Raw genomic sequence first — 23,341 nt, 5'->3', positions numbered from 1 at the left:
TGTTTTAAAGTACCCTGTACAGGAGTGAAGGCAAGTACAGAAAATGCAGCTGACTGATTTGATTTTTCTCACAATAAAGAAAAACAACCAAATTATGTTAGGCCTAGGACAACTACCTGCACAGTGTTCGATTTAAAACAAAATTTATTCACAGGATGTGGGCATCGCTGGTAAGGCCAGCATTTGGTGAGCTGCCTTGTTGAACCGCTGCAGTCTGGTACAACTGAGTGGCTCGCTGGGCCATTTCAGAGGGCAGTCAACCACATTGCTGTGGGTCTAGAGTCACATATCGGCCAGACCGGGTAAGGACAGTAGATTTCCTTCCCTAAAAGGACATTAGTGAACCAGATGGGTTTTTACAACAATCCGGTAGTTTCATGGTCACCATTACTGATGCTAGCTTTTTATTCCGGATTTATTTAATTAACTGAATATAAATTCCCCAGCTGCCGTGGTGGGATTTGAACTCACGTCTCCGGATCATCAGCCCACAATCTAACAAGGACCATCAGCTCCGATTAAAAATGAAAGAAAAGTAAAATCGAGTTTATGACCGTCACACAGAAACTGACTGTTGGCTAGCCAGAGAGGTCTTGCTTAAACTGGTCAATTTAGATAATACTAGCATAGCAGTCCACCTAAAATCACTGCTGTTCCCCTTGTTCCTCCCCTCCCCCCACCCCTTGTCTACCAGATTTTGCCTGGTATTGCTCAGTGAGAATGAGCTGCTTTCTAATAGAAACACCAGCACATTACAGGAAACTCTCGATTTACCAGCACCTAAATAACCGGAAATCTCTGTTAACTGGCAAAATTCAGGAGTAGGTTCAGGTAAGTTTTACTTCATATTAGTGGCTGTTCCTGGCTGTGTGGCCGTGTAACCGGGGTTCCTGCACCTGACGCCTGGATCTGTGGCCGTGTACGGGGCTCTCGTAACTTTTACTCTACCTCTCTGTAATCCGGACTTTTTGATAAACCGGCACCGCGTCGGTGCCGGATAAAAAAAGTTTCCTGTATTATTCTGCTGCTAAGGTGTTTATGTGCCCTGTTCCTGTAAGGTCACAAAGTCTAACTATAAATAAACACAGCCAGGGGAGCCAGAGACTGGTTCGCTCCCCTCCACACCAGGTGACCAAAGATCAGGCGTGTGGGACTTTAGTGCATCCAAACACTGAGCAGCCTCTTCACATAACGCTCCCTACTTTCTGTCCTGACGCTATTTATAGAATATTGATGGGGTTAGATGAAGTAGCGTGGGAGGGGTCACGTGGAGCATAGACCAGTTGGGCCAAATATCCTGCGCTGTAAATTCTGTCATGTACAACTACATTAAACAAACATTTTTTTTAAATAATCAAAAACAGATGAGCGGCCAAGGCCATTACTGCAGTATCTCATCAAGGTGGAGTGAAGAAAAGGTAAATCAAGTAATAACTAGGCGATACCAAGCTTTAAAAGCCTTTAGAGTGGAAGGGAGCACTGGGGGACGTAAGAAATTGCAATTAATCTTACAATTTTATCTACTCCCAGCAGAATGATGTTATTTGCTGACAGCATTATTTCCCCCAGTCAATTGATCTTGATGTCAGCATAGCAACAACCTCTCACACTATTCTGGCACTAACAAACCTATAATACTGTCATTGTCACAATAACAATACTGTAACGGTAGAATGCCCTGTCATTACGGGAACAATGGTCTCATTACAATGCCATGCCAGTGTTGCTCCAATAACCTCAAGACACCAATGACTATTATTGTGACAACGACAACTGTGGCAACGATGATCTCATAATAGCATCAATGGCAACAGTGACCTCATAATGCCACGCATGGTCCGACTGGGGTACAAATGTTGCCACCCAACAGAATTATAGGTAGACTCTCGCTCAACCTTGGGAACAGGCGAGATTAAATGTAAGGAACAGTTCTCTACAATCCATAATTTTTAGCAAATGCAACCAATTGTGTTGGAAATTCCCATTCAGGGACCATCCTTATAAGGAATATTGACAAAAGATCGAACTCTAGTTCTGGGATGGAAACTGAGCAATATTACATAGTCTACAGCGCAGAAACAAACCATTTGTGCCAGTGTTTATGCTCCACACGAGCCTCTTCATCTACCTCATCAGGAGAAGCATTAGGGGAGGTGGCTGAAGATGTGATTTAAGACAGATTTTGAGAGGGCTTTGCAGGTAGGAAGAATGTTCAAGAGTAGGACCATGACAGTGAAGTGGAGGGAAGAAGGACACTAGACCAATATTAGAAGATTAGACAGCATAGGCTGGAATATTCAGCTGGAAGAGGTTGCAGAGGTAGGATGGGAGGCGCCATGGAAGGATTTTCAAGCAATAAATGAGGATTTTTTGATTTCAATGCATTAGGGGCTAGGGACCAGCGAGATCTGTGAGAAGAGGAATGATGAGGCTTAAGTGTAGGACAAGATGCTGGTTTCAACAGAGGCAAGCACATTCAAGGATCTTATTGCGAGGAAGGGGAGACTAGAGATGAGGTCGTTTTTGGAGAGAATGGCATAGCTTTACGAGAATGGTAATCTTTAAGGAAAATGTTATTGATATCAGTGAACACTGAGACAAGGAAGGGTAGCTGTGTGATCTGGTGTTGAATGATCAGGCCAATCATGTACCAGATTTGAGGGTGTGAAATGTACTGATGGAATACCAAGAGTTGAAGACTGGGTTGTGTGGGTGTGAAATTAAGGAAACCATTCAGAAAATCCACCAAGTTAATAGTGTTATAGCAGGCAGGCTGTCAAGGAGGGGAAGTTGGATGTAGTGTGCTGGGAGGAAGTATTTTTTTCCCCCTAGAGGTGGAGGGCAAGGGCTGTGGGGTTTTAATTGGGCAGGAGGATGCAGATGTTAGAGAAGAGGAAAGTGATCAGAGGGTGCCCTCATCAATGATCAAATCCTCAGAGGAGGCAGTGCTAGTGAGGCGTCACATGATGGCAAGGTCCAGCAGTTGGCAGAAGAGTGGATGTGTAGAATGAAGGTGAGGGAAGTCAGGGAAAGTGGAGTCTAGAGCAAAGAAAATCAAGGTGAAGATTGAAATCACTGAGGAGCAGTTGTTAAGCAACTTCAATGGGGATACCTTGGCTAGGAAATCACTGTGGGCTGCAAATGGCAGTGGACAACAGCAGCAGAAGAGGTATAAGCTGCTCAAGTGTGGTTATGGCACAGGAGAATGGAGAAAGACCATAGACTGATGATCAGAGCCACAATGTCGTCACAGTAATTTGGAAGAAGGAACATGGTGAAATGTGCTAGGGTAGGGTGGTTCTGTGAGGAGTAAAGAGTCACCGTCAGTGAGTCAGGTTTAACCATGTCCAGGACACCATGAGGTTGGGGATGGGAGTGTCTTGTTCGCAAGTAAGTGAACATTTCAGATGGCGATATTGCGTAGCGTACTGGTTGGAGATCACATGGAGGTCTGTAAAAAGGAAAGAGGGATAGAGATGAACTCCTGGAAACAAACTGGGCAAGATGTTTGCCAGGAATAGGGAAAGAGGCAGTTGGATGCTGCACGAGGAGACAGCAATAAGGTGAAGCAGAAGGAAGCTATGGGCTTCTTCACGTCGGACTGGAGTCCAACTTGGCAGTGGTTTCAAGCGGGATGGGGAGCTCGAAGAGTATGTTGCAGAAAATGTAGGCAGCAAGGATGGCAGATGCTATAGGAAACAGGAGAGGAATATGGGGGAGAAAACCTCAGATCTGGAGCAGCAGGCCGTATGTGTGAATGGATATAATGATCGGAGCATCAGTTTACAGGAAACTTTCGAATAACCGGAACGCTCTATCCACCGGCAAAATTCAGGAGTTGGTTCAGGTAACTTATTACTTTTTTTTACTCCATTTGTTGCTGTGCAAGGGTGTAGCTGAAGCTGTTGCTAAGCTACAGAGACGCTTGCAACTTGTGCCCATTGTTTTGAAGCTGGGTTTGTTGCTTTATACGGAGCTCTGAGCTCCGTATCTTTTACTATAGCGTTCGGTTATCCGGAATTGTTGATGAACCGGCACCACGTCGGTCCCGTCCGTTCCGGATACCAGAAAGTTTCCTGTACATATAGAAGCCACAGGAGAAGAGTTGCATACACAATCCAGGGCCAGTTTGTGGTGGAGAGTCAAGGCCTGATGAGGGCAAAGAGAAATGGACAAGCTACTGAATGGATGTTGAGCTTAGTGGGTCACAGACCAGAGAACAACCAGGGTAAACGATAACCTGCAGGGTGGTTGGTGTGCAATAATTCTAAGCTTGTGGTCTTCATCTTCAACATCTGCCGACTTCAATGCCTTGCTCCTAAAGGCCACCTCTTCTCTTGGTGCTTCCCATTTTCCCCTTGACACCGTCACCTTTCACTGTGCAACGGGGAAGGGAGCAACTGGTTCAATTTACTTGCTCCCTCCTTGGTTTGTTATCCTTTGACTTATGGGATTTCTTTTTGCAGGCAGTGTTGTGTATATGTGGTGTCAATTCTCATGCAGTGATTGCAGAGCCATATATGGACAAGGAAGTGGTGTACAGCCAGTGGAGTTATATCTAAGCAGAATACAGAGTTGGAGTGATGCGCTTTTAAGTGCAGCAGTGATGGAGTCGCTGCTTCAGAGAGATGGTCAAGTGTTGGCAAGGCAAAATTAATGCATTCTGGAGAAATTTAACTCCTCATAAGGATAGGGCCTTTAAACAGGGCACTGGAATTGAGGACACCATTTTGGAATACAGGGGGTCGTGGGTGGACAACGCCATAATAATCTCATAGCCTCACTATAACTTTAGTTGTCAAGTGAAAGTTGTCAAAAGGGTGGTAGAGGCAGGAACCCTCACAACATTCAAGAAGCATTTGGATGAGCACTTGAAATGCCATAGCATACAAGGCTACGGACCAAGTGCTGGAAAATGGGATTAGACAGGGCTTGATGGCCGGCGCGGACACGATGGGCCGAAGGGCCTCTTTCTGTGCTGTATAACTCTATGAAAGTAATGAGAGATGGTGGAACAGACCTAACTAGAGAAACAGGTAGTGTGGACAAATTGGACAGATACTTGAAGAAGTGGGTGATTGAGGGCGAGGGCTATTCATTTTGGGGATCGACAAGATGAATTGGAGTCTTTGCCACTCCTGTATTTCCCTTCGTTTCCTAAAAAAAAAAAGCAACTTTTCTCAATCCCACTTAAATGCAAGCTGTAACAAAACATCCCACTTAAGACAACTCAAGAGGGGTATCGCTGGGGTTCAACCAGCTAAAACTGCAGCTGTACCATCTCACAGGGTTAGCAGGAGTGGAGCAGAAAGAATCCCCGCTGCTCCAGGTCCTATTAATGAGCTTGGCTGGTTATAAAAATCAGCAGCGCCCAGGATAGAAATGACAACTTCAGCATAATAAATCCATTTGAGCCGATGAATGTATTCTTGTATTTTTTTTATTATTGAAGACGGTGCAGTTTTTTGATCCAACTGAGGGGCGTGCTAAGCCACTTCAGCGGGTGGTAGTTAAGAATCAACCACGTTGGTGTGGGGCTGAAGTCACAGGTACACCAGGCTGGGGAAGGACAGCAGGTTTCCTTCCCTAAAAGAAACATTAGTGAACCAGTTTGGTGTTTAAATGACAATCGGACAGCTTCATGGTCACTTTTGCCGGTACCAGCTTTTTAGTTCCAGATTTCTTTTAACTGCCATGGTGGGATTTGAACTTGCATTATCTGGATTATTAAGTCCCAGCCTCTGGATTACCAGTCCCTTCCTCCTGCTATTTAGGCTTCGATTTCACCTTCTATTCAACTGCGATCTCCATTTCCTCAGTAGCTGCTATTGCCAACAGTTTTAATGTCTCAAAGCAATGAAGTTGTGAAGTGTCTCAGTTTTCTCGCATATTATAAATCTTCATCCTCTGGCTCTCTAAGTTACAGCCCCCAATCTCTGCTACTGTACTTTTGGCCCATGACATTTTCACTTACTGGAACATTGTGGGACACTGCCTACAGTTTGTATCTCATTATCCTTTCTTGATTTACATGGATCATATTCTGAAGGTGGTGATCAGGAAGGCAAATGGTATGTCGGCCATTATTGCAAAGGGGGGGGGGGGTTTGGAGTACAAGAGTAAGGAAGTCTTGCTGCAATTGTACAGGGCTTTGGTGAGACCACACCTGCAGAGTTTTGGTCTCCGTACCTAAGAAAGGATATACTTGCCTTGGAGGCGGTGCAATGAAGGTTCACTAGATTGATTCCTGGGATGAGAGGGCTGTCCTATGATGAGAGATTGTGTAGAATGGGCCGATACTCTCTGGAGTTCAGAAGAATGAGAGGTGATCTCATTGAAACATAAAATTCTGAGAGGGCTTGACAGGGTAGATGCCGAGAAGCTGTTTCCCCTGGCTGGAGTGTCTAGAACCAGGGGTCACAGTCTCAGAATAAGGGGTCGGCCATTTAGGACTGAGATGAGGAGGAATTTCTTCACAGAGGGTTGTGAATCTTGGGAATTCTCTACCCCAGAGGGCTGTGGATGTTCAGTCATTGAGTATATTCAAAGCTGAGATCGATAGATTTTTGGGCACGAAAGGAATCAAAGGATACGGGGACAGGGTGGGAGAGTGGAGTTGAATGGGGGTGAAAAAGTGAAAATAACCCAATGGGCAAACTGGCCAAGTACAGTTACAGTCAAAAGAGGAGGAATTGGTTGACTTATGAGCTGAAGGTTCATGGTAACAAACATGGGGGTGGAAAAATTGAAAATAACTTTAAAAAAAATACAAAAACCCCAGAGGGACAAAAAGTTGGGCAAGTAAAGCTATGGTCAGAAAGAAGGAGAAATTAGTTGACTTATAAGCTGAAGAGTCATGGTAAAAAAAGGAGAAATTGGTTGGCGTATAAGCTGAAGATGCACGGTAACAAAAAAATGGGGGTGAAAAATTGAAAATAACAAAAAAAATTTTAAAAGAGAGAAAAAGTTGGGCAAGTTGACCAAAGTAAAGTCATGGTCAAAAAGGAGGGAAAATTGGTTGACTTGAGCTGAAGATCCACGGTAACAAAAAAAATGGGAATGAAAAACTGAAAACTACTAAAAACCATGACAATAACTTTAAAAAATGAAGAAGTTGGGCAAGTAAAGTGATGGCCAAAAATGAGGAGAAATTGGTTGACGTATAAGCTGAAGAGTCATGGCAACAAATAAAAAATGGGGGTGAAAAAATTGAAAATAACTTAAAAAAGAGAAAAGAAACCCAAAGAGAAAAAAATTGGGCAAGTTGGCCAAGTAAAGTGATGATCAAAAAGGAGAAATTGGTTGAATTATGCGCTGAAGATTAACGCCAACAAAAAAAATGAGGGTGAAAAATTGAAAATAACTAAGAGAAAAAACCCAAAGAGAAAAAAGTTGGCCAAGTAACTTTATAGTAAAAAAAAAGGGCAAAAAAAAAAAATTGGGTTGAAAAAATTGAAAATAACTTAAAAAGAGAAAAATATTGGGCAAGTTGGTCAAGTAAAAGTGATGGTCAAAAAAGGAGGAAAAATTGGTTATGAGCTGAAGATTCACAGTAACAAAAAAAATGGGATGAGAAACTGAAAATAACTTTAAAAAATGAAAAGGTTGGCTGAGTAAATTTATGGTCAAAAAAAGGAGAACTTGGTTGTCTTGGGGGGCTGAAGATTCAGGGCAAAAAAAAATTGGGTTAAAAAAATTGAAAATAACTTAGAGAGAAAAAAATTGGGCAAGTTGGCCAAGTAAAGTGATGATCAAAAAAGAGGAAAAATTGGTTGACTTATGAGCTGAAGAGTCACGGTAACAAATAAAGAAATGGGTGGTGGGGGGGATAAAACTGAAAATAACACCAAACAAATTGAGGGAAAATAGAGAAAGCCCCCCACACAGAGAGAGAGAGAGAGAGAAGTTGGCCTGGGTACAGAGAGGGGGTTGGGGAAAGTTGGCCTGGGTACAGAGAGGGGGGTTGAGGGGGAAAGTTGGCCTGGGTACAGAGAGGGGGTGGGAGGGAGGTTGAGGGGGAAAGTTGGCCTGGGTACAGTGAGAGAGGGGGGTTGAGGGGGAAAGTTGGCCTGGGTACAGAGAGGGGGAAAGTTGGCCTGGGTAGAGAGGGGGGGTGGGGGTTGAGGGAGGGGATTGGAGAGGGGGTGTTGAGAGGGAGGGGGGAGTTGAGGGGGAAAGTTGGCCTGGGTACAGAGGGTGGGGGCGAGGGTTGAGATGGGGGTTGAGGGAGGGGATTGGAGAGGGGGGTTGAGGGGGAAAGAGGGAGGGGGGTTGAGGGGGAAAGCGGGAGGGGGGTTGAGGGGGAAAGTTGGCCTGGGTACAGAGGGTGGGGGCGAGGGTTGAGGGAAGTTGGTCTGGGTACAGAAGGGGTTGAGGGGTAAAGTTGGCCTGGGTACAGAGGGGATGAGAGGGTTGAGGGGGATTGGGGTGGGATGGGAGGGTTGGGGGGTAAAGTTGGCCTGGGTACAGAGGATGGGGTGAGGGGTGAGGGGTAAATTTGGCCTGGGTAGAGGGAGGGGAGGGGATTGAGGGGTAAATTTGGCCAAGTTTGTGTTTGTGGCTGTGGTGCTGGGCGCGCGGTGCAGTGTGGGCCGCGGGGCCGCCATTTTGTGTGAGGAGCGCGCCGGCCCCTTTGTCCGCGTCTCCGCCGCCGCCTCACCGCCAGCTCCAGCTCGCCGCTCCTCGGGCTCGCCCTAACAACACGGAAAGGTAAGCTTTCTGTCTCACCCCCGCCGCCCTCCTCCTTCACCCCCCAACCTCGGGAAGGAAAAAAAACCCGACTTTCGCCTTACCTCAGCGCTCAACTTCGGGCGGGTTTTTAACTTCCGAGAGAAGGGAAAGAGAGAGAGAGAAAAAAATCGCCTCAGCCGCCAGTGCAGAGGAAAAAAAATAAGCCTCAGTTAAAGGAGTTTTAACAAAACAAAAACCCCTCCGAAATGGGCTTTGGATATCTCTTCAGCAACTTTAAAGTCTGTGTTTTAAGATTCTGTGAGGAATCGGTGGCCATGGTCGAGTTTGCGGTGGGTTTTTTCTTCGTGTTTTTATCGCCGTCGTTTTCTTTTTTTCTCTCCTCGCTCCCCTCCTCCTCCGCCCGGCTCCGCTTTCGCATCGACTTCATGTTTCTCGCGCCGGCCAACCGAACTTGCTCGGGGAGGGAAGACTAACCACGCCCCCATCCTTTGCTAGTCCCCGCCCTCCAGAGCCTGATTGGTCCATTGCGCCTGCAAGTCCTGGCCCCCTACGTCCTGATTGGCCGGCGCGGCTGCCTGTCAGCGCTGGTTGTCATGGGAGAAGGAGGGGCGCGAGCGATCACGGTGCTGGCGGAAAACAACGCATGCGCGGCCCGCGCGGTGCCCCATGGGTGTTGTAGTTCATTCTTGGCAGCACTCAGGGCTAAGGGGGGAAGGAACGCGCAGGCGCGGGCTTGTCGCTGCGCACCCTGGGACTTGTAGTCCACCCCTCTGCTCTCGCCGCTTAGGGAAGGCACCCAAGGAACTACAGATCCCAAGATCCCTTTCGAACGCTGGGGACCAGCTGTCCTTGAATTGATGTAAACATACTGGAGGGATTCCCCTTGGCTCCAGAATTAATCACAATACAGGTGGAAGGGATGATGCAAGTTTAGTGTTATATTGCTCTGAATTAATTTAATAGATACTGGCCTCTTATTTCGATTGCAATTGTTTATTTTTGAAATTTATAAAGCAAGAAATACTTGCAAACACCCCTTCCAGGTGAAACAGCGATTTACTTGTACTTCTCGCAATCTAGTCTGCTGTATTCGCTGCTCACGATGCGGTCTCCTCCTCACTGGGGAGACCAAATGCAGATTGGGTGACCGCTTTGCGGAACACCTCCGTTCAGTCCGTAAGGGGGATCCCGAGCTTCCGCTCGCCTGTCACTTTAATTCTCTGCCCCAGTTCCACTCGGACCTCACCGCCCTCGACCTCTTGCATTATTCCACGGAAGCTCAGCGTAAGCTCGAGGAACAGCACCTCATCTTCCGATTAAGCACTTTACAGCCTTCTGGACTCAACACAGAGTCCAACAATTTCAGATCATAACCTCAGCCCCTATCATATATATATATTTTATCCACACTTTTTGTCTGTCTTTTTTTCTTCTTTCCCACATGGCAGCTGTCATCCATTCTGCCAGCACAATTTACACTTCATCTAGAGCCATCCTTTGTTTCTTAACCTGTTCCATTACCATCTCCGCTCGCCTTGAATACCTCTTAATGTCTCTTAATCTCTTCCGCTTTCTATCTTATCACAAACCTTCCCTTTTGTTCTTTCATCCCCTTTCCCAGCCCCTACCCTTGCTTAAAAATCTGTTCCATTTCCTGGTTTTTTCCAGTTCTGACGAAAGGTCATCGACCTGAAACGTTAACTCTGTTTCTCTCTTCACAGATGCTGCCTGACCTGCTGAGTATCTCCAGCATTTTCTGTTTTTATTTCTTGCATTTATATAGCGCCTTTCACGACCACCGGACGTTCCAAAGCACTTTACAGTCAATGAAGTACTATATTGAAGTATAGTTGCTGCTGTAATGTAGGAAACGTGGCAGCCAATTTGCGCACAGCAAGCTCCCACAAACAGCAATGTGATAGTGACCGGATCATCTGTTTTTAGTGATGTTGATTGAGGGATAAATATTGGCCCCAGGACACCGGGGAGAACTCCCCCTGCTCTTCTTCAAATAGTGCCTTGGAATCTTTTACGTCCACCTGAGAGAGCAGACGGGGCCTCAGTTTAACATCTCATCTGAAAGACGGCACCTCCGACAGTGCGGCGCTCCCTCAGTACTGCACTGGGAGTGTCAGCCTGGATTTTTGTGCTCAAGTCTCTGGAGTGGGACTTGAACCCACGACCTTCTGACCCAGAGGCGAGGGTGCAACCCACTGAACCAAAGCTGACACACAATTGTAAAGTTAAATAAAGGCAATTTTCCCATGCAAACGGATCTTTTTCCGAGTGGCAGGCAGTGACTAGTGGGGTATCGCAGGGATCGGTCCTAGGACCCCAGCTATTCACAATATAAATGATCTAGATGAGGGAACTAGATGTAATATCTCCAAGTTTGCAGAAGACACAAAGCTGGGTAGGCGTGTTTGCTGTGAGGAGGATGCAGAGAAACTCCAGTATGATTTGGACAAGTTGGGTGATTGGGCAGATGCATGGCAGATGCAGTATAATGTGGATAAATGCGAGGTTATCCACTTTGGTGACAAAAACAGGAAGGCAGATTATTATCTGAACGGTAATAGATTGGGAGAAGGGGAAGTGCAACAAGACCTGGGTGTCCTTGTGCACCAGTCACTGAAGGTAAGCATGCAGGTGCAGCAGGTGGTTAAGAAGGCAAATGGTATGTTGGCCTTCATAGCGAGAGGATTCGAGTACAGGAGCAAGGATGTCTTGCTGCAGTTGTACAGGGCCTTGGTGAGACCACACCTTGAGTATTGTGTGCAGTTTTGGTCACCTTATCTGAGGAAGGATGTTCTTGCCATGGAGGGAGTGCAGCGAAGATTCACCAGACTGATACCTGGGATGGCAGGAATGACATATGAGGAGAGATTGGGTCGATTGGGCTTGTACTCGCTGGAGTTTAGAACAATGAGAGGGGATCTCATTGAAACTTATAAAATTCTAACAAGACTAGACAGACTAGATACAGGAAGGATGTTCCCGATGGTCGGGGAGTCCAGAACCGGGGGTCACAGTCTAAGGATAAGGGGTAGGCCATTTCGGACAGATGAGGAGGAATTTCTTCACCCAGAGAGTGGTGAACCTGTGGAATTCTCTACCACAGAAGGCAGTTGAGGCCAATTCATTAAATATATTCAAGAAGGAGTTAGATATATTTCTTAAGGCTAAAGGGATCAAGGGATATGGGGAGAAGGCAGGGACAGGGTACTGAGTTTGGATGATCAGCCATGATCTCATTGAATGGTGGAGCAGGCTCGAGGGGCCGAATGGCCTACTCCTGCTCCTATCTTCTATGTTTCTATGTTGGCAACAAATCGATGCGGCAAAACTGACTGGTTATTGCTTTGTGAACAGAATGAGCTTACAACCAAAAGTTGTGTAAAAAGATCAAGCTCTCCTAGTGGGAAGCAGACTGTTGTGTCGGAGAGGATTTTTTGGTCGCCGGCCAGTTTTGAACGCCCTTCCTTCCTGGTTTGGCAAGGTTGCAGTTGCTGCCTGTGTTACCCGAGAATTCCACTAACAAAACCTGGGTCCGCACTAAACTTATGAGAATGGACCTCCAATCCAGTTAATTGTGGGAGACTTATTATTCTGTCCCATGGAGAGGGATCTCCAATGAATGTGGTGCTCGGTCCAATTCTACCAAAGTTCAGAAGGGAGTTTTATTATTTTTTTAAAAACATAGACTTCATCGATTCTATCTCCAGCAACAGTAGAAATTCGTGCCATTGTGGTCTGTGGAATAGCTTTCAATTGCAGCAGCGAACTCGAGTGTCTGTTAAACTTGTGTGAAGCATTTAATAAAATATTTTAACAGAGGGATTTCATGCTTTGAAGAGAAAAATGTAATTGTTCGGTTTTAGAAGAGTCATGTGCTCCCGACATGTTAAGTTGGATGCTGTCATTGTGACCTGTTTAAAGCGGGAGAACAGCTAGAAATCCAATCGCCACGAACCTCTTCAGATGCAAGAGCTGCCTCCTTTTCGAAACCCTTTTACCATTCCCTATACTGGCCAAATGTTAATCTATTTGCTAAAGAAATTTTAGTCCGAATTGCCCATTTACTACAAGTATTGCAAAGTGTAGCCCACTTATAAGAAAAGCCTATTTAAAAAAAAAAAGCCAAGCTGTGTTTTGCTTTAATACAACATTGAATTTTCTAATGCAGTTGTTTGCAAAAAGATGACTGTTAATCAGTTTTCAGGTATTTTGAGTTGAGGCTTTTTTGCCTGCATGTGTGTATGTTTTGGTTTAGAGATTTGCATGAAATTTCTTTCCTTTGAACCAATCGGTCACGGAAGAGTTGCAAATGAACACAATGTGCAAATCCCCACCCTCCCATCACCATTATTTCTGCCTATAGATTCAGCAACGACTAGCAATTTGCCAACTTTTTGGTTTAGAGTCAAATAAGTCGAATTAGAGCAATGTTTAACCAAGTAACAAAGTAGTCCCACACCCCACCACCGCGAGTGCTCTTTTCAAAGCTTTGCTCAATATCACCAAATCTTGAGCAATTTAAGCAGTGCCAGCGAGTCAAACACCGCCACCTGATGGCCATGTCACGAACTGTTGAAGCAGACACAGTGCAAGTTTCCTCAGAGTGAAGGCGGCGCTGGGATTCGAACCTGCAGTTTTTCATTTGAAGCTTTTCCCAGTGAACTATTCGTAACCCCGTACCTTTATACATTGAGTTTTTAGTCTTGGCTCAGTTCCGTTTCCGTGTGCCCGTTAGTTCACCACTGACCCTGCCAGTGTCTCCCAGGGCAACTGCAGATAACTTGTTTACCTGTCTCACACTTTTTTCCAGCGTTTTGGGTGTTTCTCTTTTACTGACTACGTTGCATTTTTCTTCCTTGATATTCTCTAGCCTTTGCTTTTCTCGTAGCGTCTCAGTGTGAAAACTCCTTGAAATGGCTCGTACAAAGCAGACTGCTCGTAAATCCACTGGAGGCAAGGCCCCACGTAAGCAGCTCGCTACCAAAGCAGCCCGCAAGAGTGCTCCTTCCACTGGTGGAGTGAAGAAACCCCATCGTTACAGGCAGGTTTCACATTCATTGCACAATCTAGGATCCCACTTAATTCACTTTGAAAGAAAAAGACTTGCATTTCTATAGCGCCTTTCAGAACCACTGGATGTCCCAAAGCGCTTTACAGCCAATGAAGTGCTTTTTGAAGTGTAGTCACTGTTGTAATGTAGGAAACGCGGCAGCGAATTTGCGCACAGCAAGCTCCCATAAACAGCAATGTGACAATGACCAGATCATCTGTTTGTGATGTTGATTGAGGGATAAATATTGGCCCCAGGACACCGGGGAGAACTCCCCCTGCTCTTCTTCGAAATAGTGGCCACAGGCTCTTTTACGTCCACCTGAGAGGGCAGACGAGGGCCTCGGTTTAACATCTTATCCAAAAGACTGCACTGGGAGTGTCGGCCTAGATTTTTGTGCTCAAGTCTCTGGAGTAGGACTTGAATCCACGACCTTCTGACTCAGAGGCGAGGGTGCTGCCCGCTGAGCCACGGCTGCCTATGAGGGCATTTCTGCTAATCTGCCATCTCCAGAGGCACATTTCCTGCAGTTGTCTCTGACTAGTGATTATCAGTGGGAACCCTGGTTAATCTTCCCCCCCCCCCCCCACCTCGAGTCCTGGCTAATTCAGCACCGACTGGGGATCAAAGCACAAGACCTTTCCGGCCTGTGCGGCTGAGCTACACACTAGATAAAACCGATGGGGGAGCGATGGGTGTCCAATAGGAAGAGCAACATACACCACAAACTGGCTTTCCACTTCAGTGTGAGCCCAGGTCCTCCTGCCAGGTAAATGCTGAAATACCGCGCTTCTGCCACTAGTGGCCCTCAGTGCGTTTTGTGGCCAGCACTCCCCCCTAGTGGCAGAAGTGCAGTATTTCAATTCACTCTCTTCCTCCCCTCCCCACATTTACACACACACCTTTCCCTAGGGCACAGAGCCAGACAAAGATTAACAAGGGTTCCCACTGCTTTTTAAAATCAACAGGGGCCTGTTAGATTTTACACGCCTGTATACACTACAAATTCATTTTGAAGCCTCTAGCCGAGAAACTGTGGCACAGAAAGACTTGCATTTCTATAGCGCCTTTCACGACCACTGGACGTCTCAAAGCGCTTTACAGCCAATTAAGTACTTTTTGAAGTGTAGTCACTGTCATAATGTGGGACATGCGGCAGCCAATTTGCGCACAGCAAGTTCCCACAAACAGCAATGTGATAATGACCAGATAATCTGTTTTTGTTATGTTGATTGAGGGATAAATATTAGGCCAGGACACCGGGGATAACTCCCCTGCTCTTCTTCGGAATAGTGGCCGCGGGATCTTTTACGTCCACCTGAGAGAGTAGACGGGGCCTCAGTTTAACATCTCATCCGAAAGGCGGCACCTCCGACAGTGCGGCAGTCCCTCAGCACCGCAGCTGGGAGTGTCAGCCTAGATTTCTGTGCTCAAGAGTAGCATAGAAATATTGGGTCTGTTTCCCACGTGAATTCTCTTGTCGAGTTTAAAGTTCTTGTTCCTGCTAAAGTGTACACTTAATTCAGAGAGTCAAATCAGTACCAGGGTTCATTTTGAATAGAAAGTGTTAAGCTTGGCTAAAAGCACAGCGAAACCAGCTCAGAAATCCGGGTAGTGGAAATCTGGAACCCTCTGCTCCCTAAAAGCTGTTGAGGCTGGTGGTCAATGACTGATTCTTGTTAGTAAAGGGTAGTAAGGGTTACAGAACCAAGGCGGGTAACTGGAGTTAAGATACAGATCAGCCGTGATTTAATTGAATGACAGAACAGGCTCGAGGGGCTGAATGGCCTCGTCCCGTTCCTAGAAAGGTTGAAAGGCCCTTCATGCTGAAGGAATATACATTTTTTTAAAACTTACTCAATAACTAACATTTCCTTTTTCTCTCTTAGACCTGGTACTGTGGCGTTGCGTGAGATTAGGCGGTACCAGAAGTCCACGGAGCTGCTGATCAGGAAGCTGCCCTTCCAGCGCCTAGTGCGTGAAATCGCGCAGGATTTCAAAACTGACCTGAGGTTCCAGAGTGCTGCCATTGGGGCTCTGCAGGTAAGCACTCCTACCCCACGTGCAAGTCAAGTCCGCAGTGCAGCCCGCTTCGCCCACATCCTCCTCCGCAGTCCCGGTTTGATTGAAACACATGGGGTGGGGAGGGAAAAAAAACTTCCTCTGCAAGTTGTGCAGAGGACTCGAAAGAATCTGCAAAGGGATATAAGACAGGCTAAGTGAGTGGGCAAACATTTGGCAGATGGAGTATAATGTGGGGAAAGTGCGAGGTTATCCACTTTGGCAGGAAAAATAAAAAAGCAAATTATTATTTAAATGGAGAGAGATTACAAAATGCTACAGTTCAGAGGGACCTGGGGGCCCTTGTGCATGGAACACACAAAGTTAGCATGCAGGTACAGCAAGTAATCAAAAGGCAAATGGAATGTTGGCCTTTATTTCAAGGGGGTTGGAGTATAAAAGCAGGGAAGTCCGGCTACAACTGTACAGGGTATTGGTGAAACCACACCTTGAGTACTGCGTACGGCTTTGGTCTCCTTATTTAAGGAAGGATATACTTGCATTGGAGGCAGTTCAGAGACGATTCACGAGGTTAATTCCAGAGATGAGGGGGTTGACTTGTGAGGAAAGGTTGAGCAGGTTGGGCCTATACTCATTGTAATTTAGAAGAATGAGAGGCGATCTTATTGAAACATATCAGATACTGAGGGGGGCTCGACAAGGTAGATGCAGAGAGGATGTTTCCCCTCGTGGGGAAATCTAGAACTCGGGGGCACAGTTTCAGAATAAAGGGTTGTCATTTTAGAACTGAGATAAGGAGGAATTTCTCTCTGAGGGTCGTGAATATCTTACTTGCCCAAGGAGGAGCGAGTGGACTGCAGGTGACTCGGCTCATAATGTCCTCCAAAGTGGCCCAGCAAACACAACTCCATTTGTATAATAAATGCAGTGTTGCCAAGAACAAATGGGGGAGGGAAACAGAATGAAGTGTGAGTTTTGGTTAGGCCACACTGCAAACAGTTCTGGTCTCCATATTATAAAAAGAGATACAGAAGCCCTGGAGAAGGTGCAAAACAAAGATCTACAGGAAACTGTGTGCTATCCGGCACCGACGGGACCGAGCTGTCGCCGTCCCATCAAAACTGCCGGACAAACCAGCGCTAATGTTAAAACATACGGAAGCTTTTGAGCTCCGTATCTAGCAACAAACCCTGTTGCTTAGCAACAGCTTCTAAACAGTCGGCCGTAGCTTGCAAGCGTCTCTGTAGCTAAGCAACAGCTTCAGCGAGACCTTGCAGAGCCTGACTGGTGGAAAAAAAAGCAACGAAAAGAAAAAAAAAACCTAACGAAACGGCTCCTGATTTTTGCCGGTGGCTCGAGCATTCCGGACAGTTAACCTCCGGATAAACCAAAGTTTCCTGTACTAGAATGATATCAAAACGATGGGGTTACACCTATCAGGAAAGATTGAACCGTCTGGGGCTCTTTTCTCTAGAAAATAGAGTTCTTCAAGATTATGACAGGGTTCGATAGGGTAGACGTGGAGAAGTTTCCACTTGTGTGCGAGACCAGAACTAGGGGCCCGCAATATAAGATAGTCACTAATAAATCCAACAGGGAATTCAGGAGAAACTTCTTTACCACAGAGAGTGATGAGAATGTGGAACTCGCTACCACAGGGAGTGGCTGAGGCGAATAGTATAGATGCATAGAAGATAGGAGCAGGAGTAGGCCATTCGGCCCCTCGAGCCTGCTCCGCCATTTAATGAGATCATGGCTGATCATCCAAATTCAGTACCCTATCCCTGCTTTCTCCCCATATCCCTTGATCCCTTTAGCCTTAAGAAATATACCTAACTCCTTCTTGAATATATTTAATGAATTGGCCTCAACTGCCTTCTGTGGTAGAGAATTCCACAGGTTCACCACTCTCTGGGTGAAGAAATTCCTCCTCATCTCTGTCCTAAATGGCTTACCCCTTATCCTTAGACTGTGACCCCTGGTTCTGGACTCCCCCGCCATCGGGAACATCCTTCCTGCATCTAGATAAACGCATGAGGGAGAAAGGAATCGAAGGACATGCTGATGGGGTGGGATGAAGAGGGGGTGGGAGGAGGCTGGTGTGGAGCCTAAACACCGGCATGGACCGGTTGGGCCGAATGGCCTGTTTCTGTGCTGTGAATACCGTGTAACCCGACTGTGGTGGTTTTCTTTCTGACGCACTGAGACGGAGTGGGAAATGCGTTTGCACGGATGCAGGTGGGCGGGGGGAAGGGGGGTGGAGGGTAACCACGAGATAAGCCCGTAAGACTGATCCAGTGACTGCTTCCCTCCCGGTTTGTTTTTTGTTGCTGTTGCAGGAAGCCAGCGAGGCATACCTGGTCGGTCTGTTTGAAGACACCAACCTGTGCGCAATCCATGCCAAACGCGTCACCATCATGCCGAAGGACATACAGCTGGCCCGCCGTATCCGAGGGGAGCGTGCTTAAAAGAGGAAGACAAAGGAAAAAGAAAAATCATGTTTTACCGTGGGTCCTCTGTATTATTAGTAAAAGCTATCATTTTTTTTTCTTTTATTCTTATTCATAGTAGGCTGCGACATCAAGCATATAATCTTGATTGTTTTGAAGAAAGGTTCTGGTCTGCTGTATTTGTATGCCCTGAAGAGCAAAGGAATCTTTGTTGAGATGTTAACTAACTTTCGGTGGTGTTTTTTGTAAAATTAGTTTTTTTCATACCAGCAAGCATTTAAAACAAAAAAGGGGAGAATTTATACAATACATGGTTTTGTAACAAAACCCAATTTACAGTTCAGTACACCAAGCAGGGTGCTCTTGCCCCAGTTTCTATCAGGCAATCTGTAAGATATTCATACAGATCACTATGCATATTTTTTTTGTGTGGTTTTTTTTCCCACTTATGTTTGATGATTCTGCATTCTAGGGATCGGCATGATATGTTTTTTCTATTTCAATTTTAAATGTCACAAAATGTTTGATTCTGATCTTTGTAATTTCAAAAAATTTTTCCCATGAAAAGTGATATTAAATAGATATGGAAAAAAAATTAATCTAAAGCCGCGCCTTTTTATTCCCAAGCGCCGGCAGCTCCCGCGCCTGGCGTTGCTCCTGGGTTCACCCGGGATTTTGGCCTTGGGCTGTGTCTAAAACCGGCCTGTCTTTTCCAAAGGACGCTGTTCAAGCACATCTTGCAGGGAATAACGACAGAAAACGCAGCAGGCCAGGCCGCGTCCGCGGAGAGAGAACCAGAGTTAACAGACGCGGTCTTGCCAGCCCTGGGGAGGCAGGACTGCCGGGGAAAATGGCAGAATTTGGGGGCAGGTGCCCAGCCCGCCTCCGTGCCATCTTCCCGGGTAGCCGTCCCACGCCGGGTCCCGTCTCCTTGGAGGCGGGGAGGGATTACAGCCACTTAACTGCCTGTTAACAGGCAGAAAATAGGCTTATTCATAGAAGATAGGAACAGGAGTAGGCCATTCGGCCCCTCGAGCCTGCTCCGCCATTTAATGAGATCATGGCTGATCTTCCAAACTCAGTACCCTGTCCCTGCCTTCTCCACATATCTCTTGATCCCTTTAGCCTTAAGAAATATATCTAACTCCTTCTTGAATATATTTAATGAATTGGCCTCAACTGCCTTCTGTGGTAGAGAATTCCACAGGTTCACCACTCTCTGGGTGAAGAAATTCCTCCTCATCTCTGTCCTAAATCCCTTATCCTTAGACTGCGACCCCTGGTTCTGGACACCCCCACCATCGGGAACACCTTTCCTGCATCTAGTCTGTCTAGTCCTGTCACCATTTTGCCCACACAAGTACGGGCTTCCCGAAGGCTCCGAACCCCGCCAGGGTCAACGAGGCGAGTACTGGGTCGGAGGGGGTCGGGGGGGGGGGGGGTGGTGCAAAAGTGTGGTGTGAATGTAAGTGATGGGTGCAAGTGTGGCGAGGTGAGGATCTGAGGTAAGTGCAAAGTGTTTTTAAAAGTGTACTTACCTTTGTTTCTTCCTGCAGGCTTCAGTCGGTTTGTATGCGGAGAGTCTCAGACCTCCGTGTTGGAGATGACAGATGGCCGTTGCATTCTCAGATGCAACAACCATCTCATTTCTGTAAAAGAAAGAAGGTTGATGGGGTCTTGTATGCAAGACCTCGTCAAACTGCAGAGAATGTCAGTGTTTGACAGTTTCACAGAGCTGTCTAACAATGACAATTCATCTCAAAAAATGTTTACGGATGAAACATCATACGTTGACGTGCTCTGCAACCGGCTTTCCCTCGATTGGCCTGCTATGCCCGCTGGGCGGGCTTAACAAGGTCAATCAAGGGAAACTAGCGTGGGTTGGCCACAAATCGATGGAGGCGGGACATCGACCCGCCAAGTAGCAGTCCCGCCTACAACGCGCCCCCATTAACAAAATCGGGGTCTCGGACCTGAAACGTTAACTCTGTTTCTCTCTCCGTGGATGCTGCCTGGCCTACTGAGTTCCCAGCATTTTCTGTTGTCATTTCAGATTTCCAGCATCCGCAGTATTTTGCTATTGTATTAGCACATCTTGTAGGGAGGTGGTCTAAATAGACCCACCCAGAGGTCAGTCAGTCTCCACATTTAAAGAGTACTGTACTGTACCAATCAGATTAAATCTTCCCCACAACCAATGTTCCCTTTAATTTTTTTTGGGTGCGCTGCCCATTCAAAATAGCGCTCGCGCGCGGTTTTTCATATTTAAAAGCCGGCTGCGCTGGAGTTGCGGGGCCGCGCGGCTTCAAGGGAACGTTGCCCACAGCGCACCTCTATCTTGCATTACTCTTCTGAAATTCCCTTATCTTAAAAAGGGCCGGAATGTTTTCACAGGTCTTCATTAACGACAATCGCACAGCCTCTATTCCAAACCATGTGTCCGCCGGCGGCAATATTCATGGGACTGGCCTCGCCGCCCAGAGATTCCGCGCTTGAGTTTCCGCGGGGGGGGGGGGTGCTCCTGATCTGTGAAAATTCCTGGAGAAATGGCGTGATCGCAGTTCGCGCAGGATCTCCGTGGTTTCCGACAACGACGATTTGCGTTTATACCGTGCCTTTTATCATAGTCAGTATCCCGTGGCGCACAAGATCATAGGCTGACACTCCCAGGGCAGTACAGGCCAGGCAGCCTCTGAGGAAAGAGAAACAGAGTTAACGTTTCAGCTCGGTGACCCTTCGTCAGAACTGGAAAATGTTAGAGATGTAACAGGTTTTAAGCAGGGGGCAGGGAAAGGGTGGGTGGGGGGGAAGAGACCTTTTGTTCTGTTTCTTGCCTCCTCCCCTTCCCTCTTTCCCTGCATCTGCACTTGCTGAAAACCTGTTATCTCTAACATTTTCCCCTTCTGATGCAGGCTCAGACAGTTGGTCAGTGGGTAGCACTCTCGCTTCTGGGTCAGAAGGTTATGGATTCAAGTCTCCTACTCGTGAGACTTGAGCACAAAAATCCAGGCTGGCACTGCCAGTGCAGTACTGAGGGAGTGCTGCACTGCCGGCAGGGCCGTCTTTCAGATGAGGCCCCGTCCGCGCTCTCAGGTGGACGCAAAAGATCCCACGGGCACCAATTCGAAGAGCCGGGGAGTTCTCCCCGGTGTCCCGGGGCCAATATTTATCCCTCAACCAACATCACTAAAATCAGATTACCTGGTGGTTATCTCATTGCTGCTTGTGGGAGCTGGATTCTGGTAGATTGATTTTCAGAGCCACCTCTTCCCGCATGAAGATGTCAGGGTCACGGTGACATAAAAAAACTACTAGGCACTTGGTCTAAGCGTTAAAGCTTTAATCAACTGTTTTACAACATGGAGGTCTAGTTGTGTCCTTCACTAGTTCCTGTTAAGAATGTCCTGCACAAGCTGGGCCCGTGCCCGAGTATTTATACTCTCCCTGGACAACGCCACCCGCGTGCCGCTCAGTATTATTTCATAAGTCTTTCTTTCATGAATGACTGATTCATGTCAAGCGGGTCTTGGCAAAGAGAGATTCCAGGATATCTAGCTGAGACCGGGTGAGTGTGGTTCTCTCTCTCCCCACTGCTTCCGTGGCGTAGCTGAGATAAAAATCAATGCACGTAATTAAATAAAAACATTTTTATAAAGGTTTTTAAGTTACAGTGTCAGCTGTGGCTCAGTGGGCAGCACTCTCGCCTTGGAGTCAGAAGGTTGTGGGTCCAAAGTCCCACTCCAGAGACTTGAGCACAAAAATCCAGGCTGACACTCCCAGTGCAGTACTGAGGGAGAGCCGCACTGTTGGAGGTGCCGTCTTTTGGATGAGACGTTAAACCGAGGCCCCGTCTGGTCTCTCGGGTGGGCGTAAAGATCCCACGGCCACTATTTCGAAGAAGAGCAGGGGGGAGTTCTCCCCGGTGTCCTGGGGCCAATATTTATCCCTCAATCAACATCACTAAAAGACAGATTATCTGGTCATTATCACATTGCTGTTTGTGGGATCTTGCTGTGCGCAAATTGGCTGCCGCGTTTCCTACATTACAACAGTGACTCCACTTCAAAAGTACTTCATTGGCTGTAAAGTTCCTTGGGACGTCCGGTGGTCGTGAAAGGCTTTCAATTTGGGACATTCTGATCAGTTGGAAATCTGGGATCTAACGGGGAATAGTGCTGCTCCCTGGCCAGAGAGACAAGGAGCCGAGCCTCATGGTTGCGGGGAGAGGGGGTGGGGGTGGCAATCATCGTCAGTGACTTTGGAATTAGAATTCCCCATTTGGCAAAGGAATCAGAGGCAACACGATGAAAAAAATGTTAACGCAGCGAGTTGTTGTGATCTGGAATGCGCTGCCTGAAAGGGCGGTGGAAGCAGATTCAATAACAACTTTCAAGTGGGATAATTGCTCGAAGGGGAAAAATTTGTAGGGCTGGGGAAAGAGCAGAGGACGTGGGATTGATTGGAGAGCTCTTTCAAAGAGCCGGCACAGGCACGATGGGCTGAATGGCCTCCTCCTGTGCTCTATGATGCAAGGAAATGTTGGTGGCTAATTCACTCAGCCTGTGGCAGGCAATGAATCAGTACCCCGTCAGAATAAAGGGGTCGCCCTTTTAGAACTGAGATGAAGAGGAATTTCTTCTCTCAGAGGGTCGTAAATCTGTGGAATTCTCTGCCCCAGAGAGCCGTGGAGGCTGGGTCATTAAATACATTTAAGGTGGAGATAGATTTTTGCAAGATAAGGGAGTGAAGGGTTATGGGGAGTGGGCGGGGAAGTGGCTTTGAGCCCAAGATCAGCCATGATCTTATTGAATGGCGGAGCAGGCTCGAGGGGCCAAGTGGCCTATTCCTGCTCCTATTTCTCATGTTCTTCTTGTGTGACACGGAGGGCGCTGCTAAGCCTCAATAACCTGTCAATTACGTCCATGTTTTTGGCCAATGGGACACAAGGGAGATATTCAAACCCAGGAGGGCGGGGAAATCCCTAGCATCAGAGGACTGAGGCGTGAGGAACAACGCGGCTCGTTTGGAGAGGCTGGTGTGGAGGATGATGGGGCGACTCGCACAGGGTGCAGTAAGGAGATGTCCGTCTGAGGTCAGGCTTTAACTGGGA

The 23,341-nt window shown here is 47.0% G+C and overlaps 1 protein-coding gene across 2 annotated transcripts; it reads left to right on the top strand.

The window, feature by feature from the left end:
- Positions 1 to 8,580: 8,580 nt before the first annotated feature.
- On the top strand, positions 8,581 to 18,830 carry h3f3c (H3 histone, family 3C). Of its 2 annotated transcripts, none has more exons than XM_085973294.1 (4): positions 8,581 to 8,709; positions 13,580 to 13,750; positions 15,649 to 15,802; positions 18,121 to 18,830. In XM_085973294.1, the coding sequence occupies exons 2-4, from the start codon at positions 13,623 to 13,625 to the stop codon at positions 18,247 to 18,249; spliced, it is 411 nt and encodes a 136-aa protein (XP_085829420.1). In that variant the 5' UTR covers positions 8,581 to 8,709; positions 13,580 to 13,622; the 3' UTR covers positions 18,250 to 18,830. The 2 variants fall into 2 exon arrangements, with proteins under 2 accessions (XP_085829420.1, XP_085829419.1); XM_085973293.1 differs by having other exon boundaries at positions 8,584 to 8,709; positions 13,598 to 13,750.
- Positions 18,831 to 23,341: the final 4,511 nt, after the last annotated feature.

The sequence above is a fragment of the Somniosus microcephalus genome, chromosome 34 (genome assembly GCF_052327205.1).
Source record: "Somniosus microcephalus isolate GS21.2 chromosome 34, FLI_Smic_1.0, whole genome shotgun sequence".
NCBI classification, from domain to species: Eukaryota; Metazoa; Chordata; class Chondrichthyes; order Squaliformes; family Somniosidae; genus Somniosus; species Somniosus microcephalus.
The sequence above is the reverse complement of the archived record's forward strand: the minus strand, read 5'-3'. Positions and strand labels throughout refer to the sequence as shown.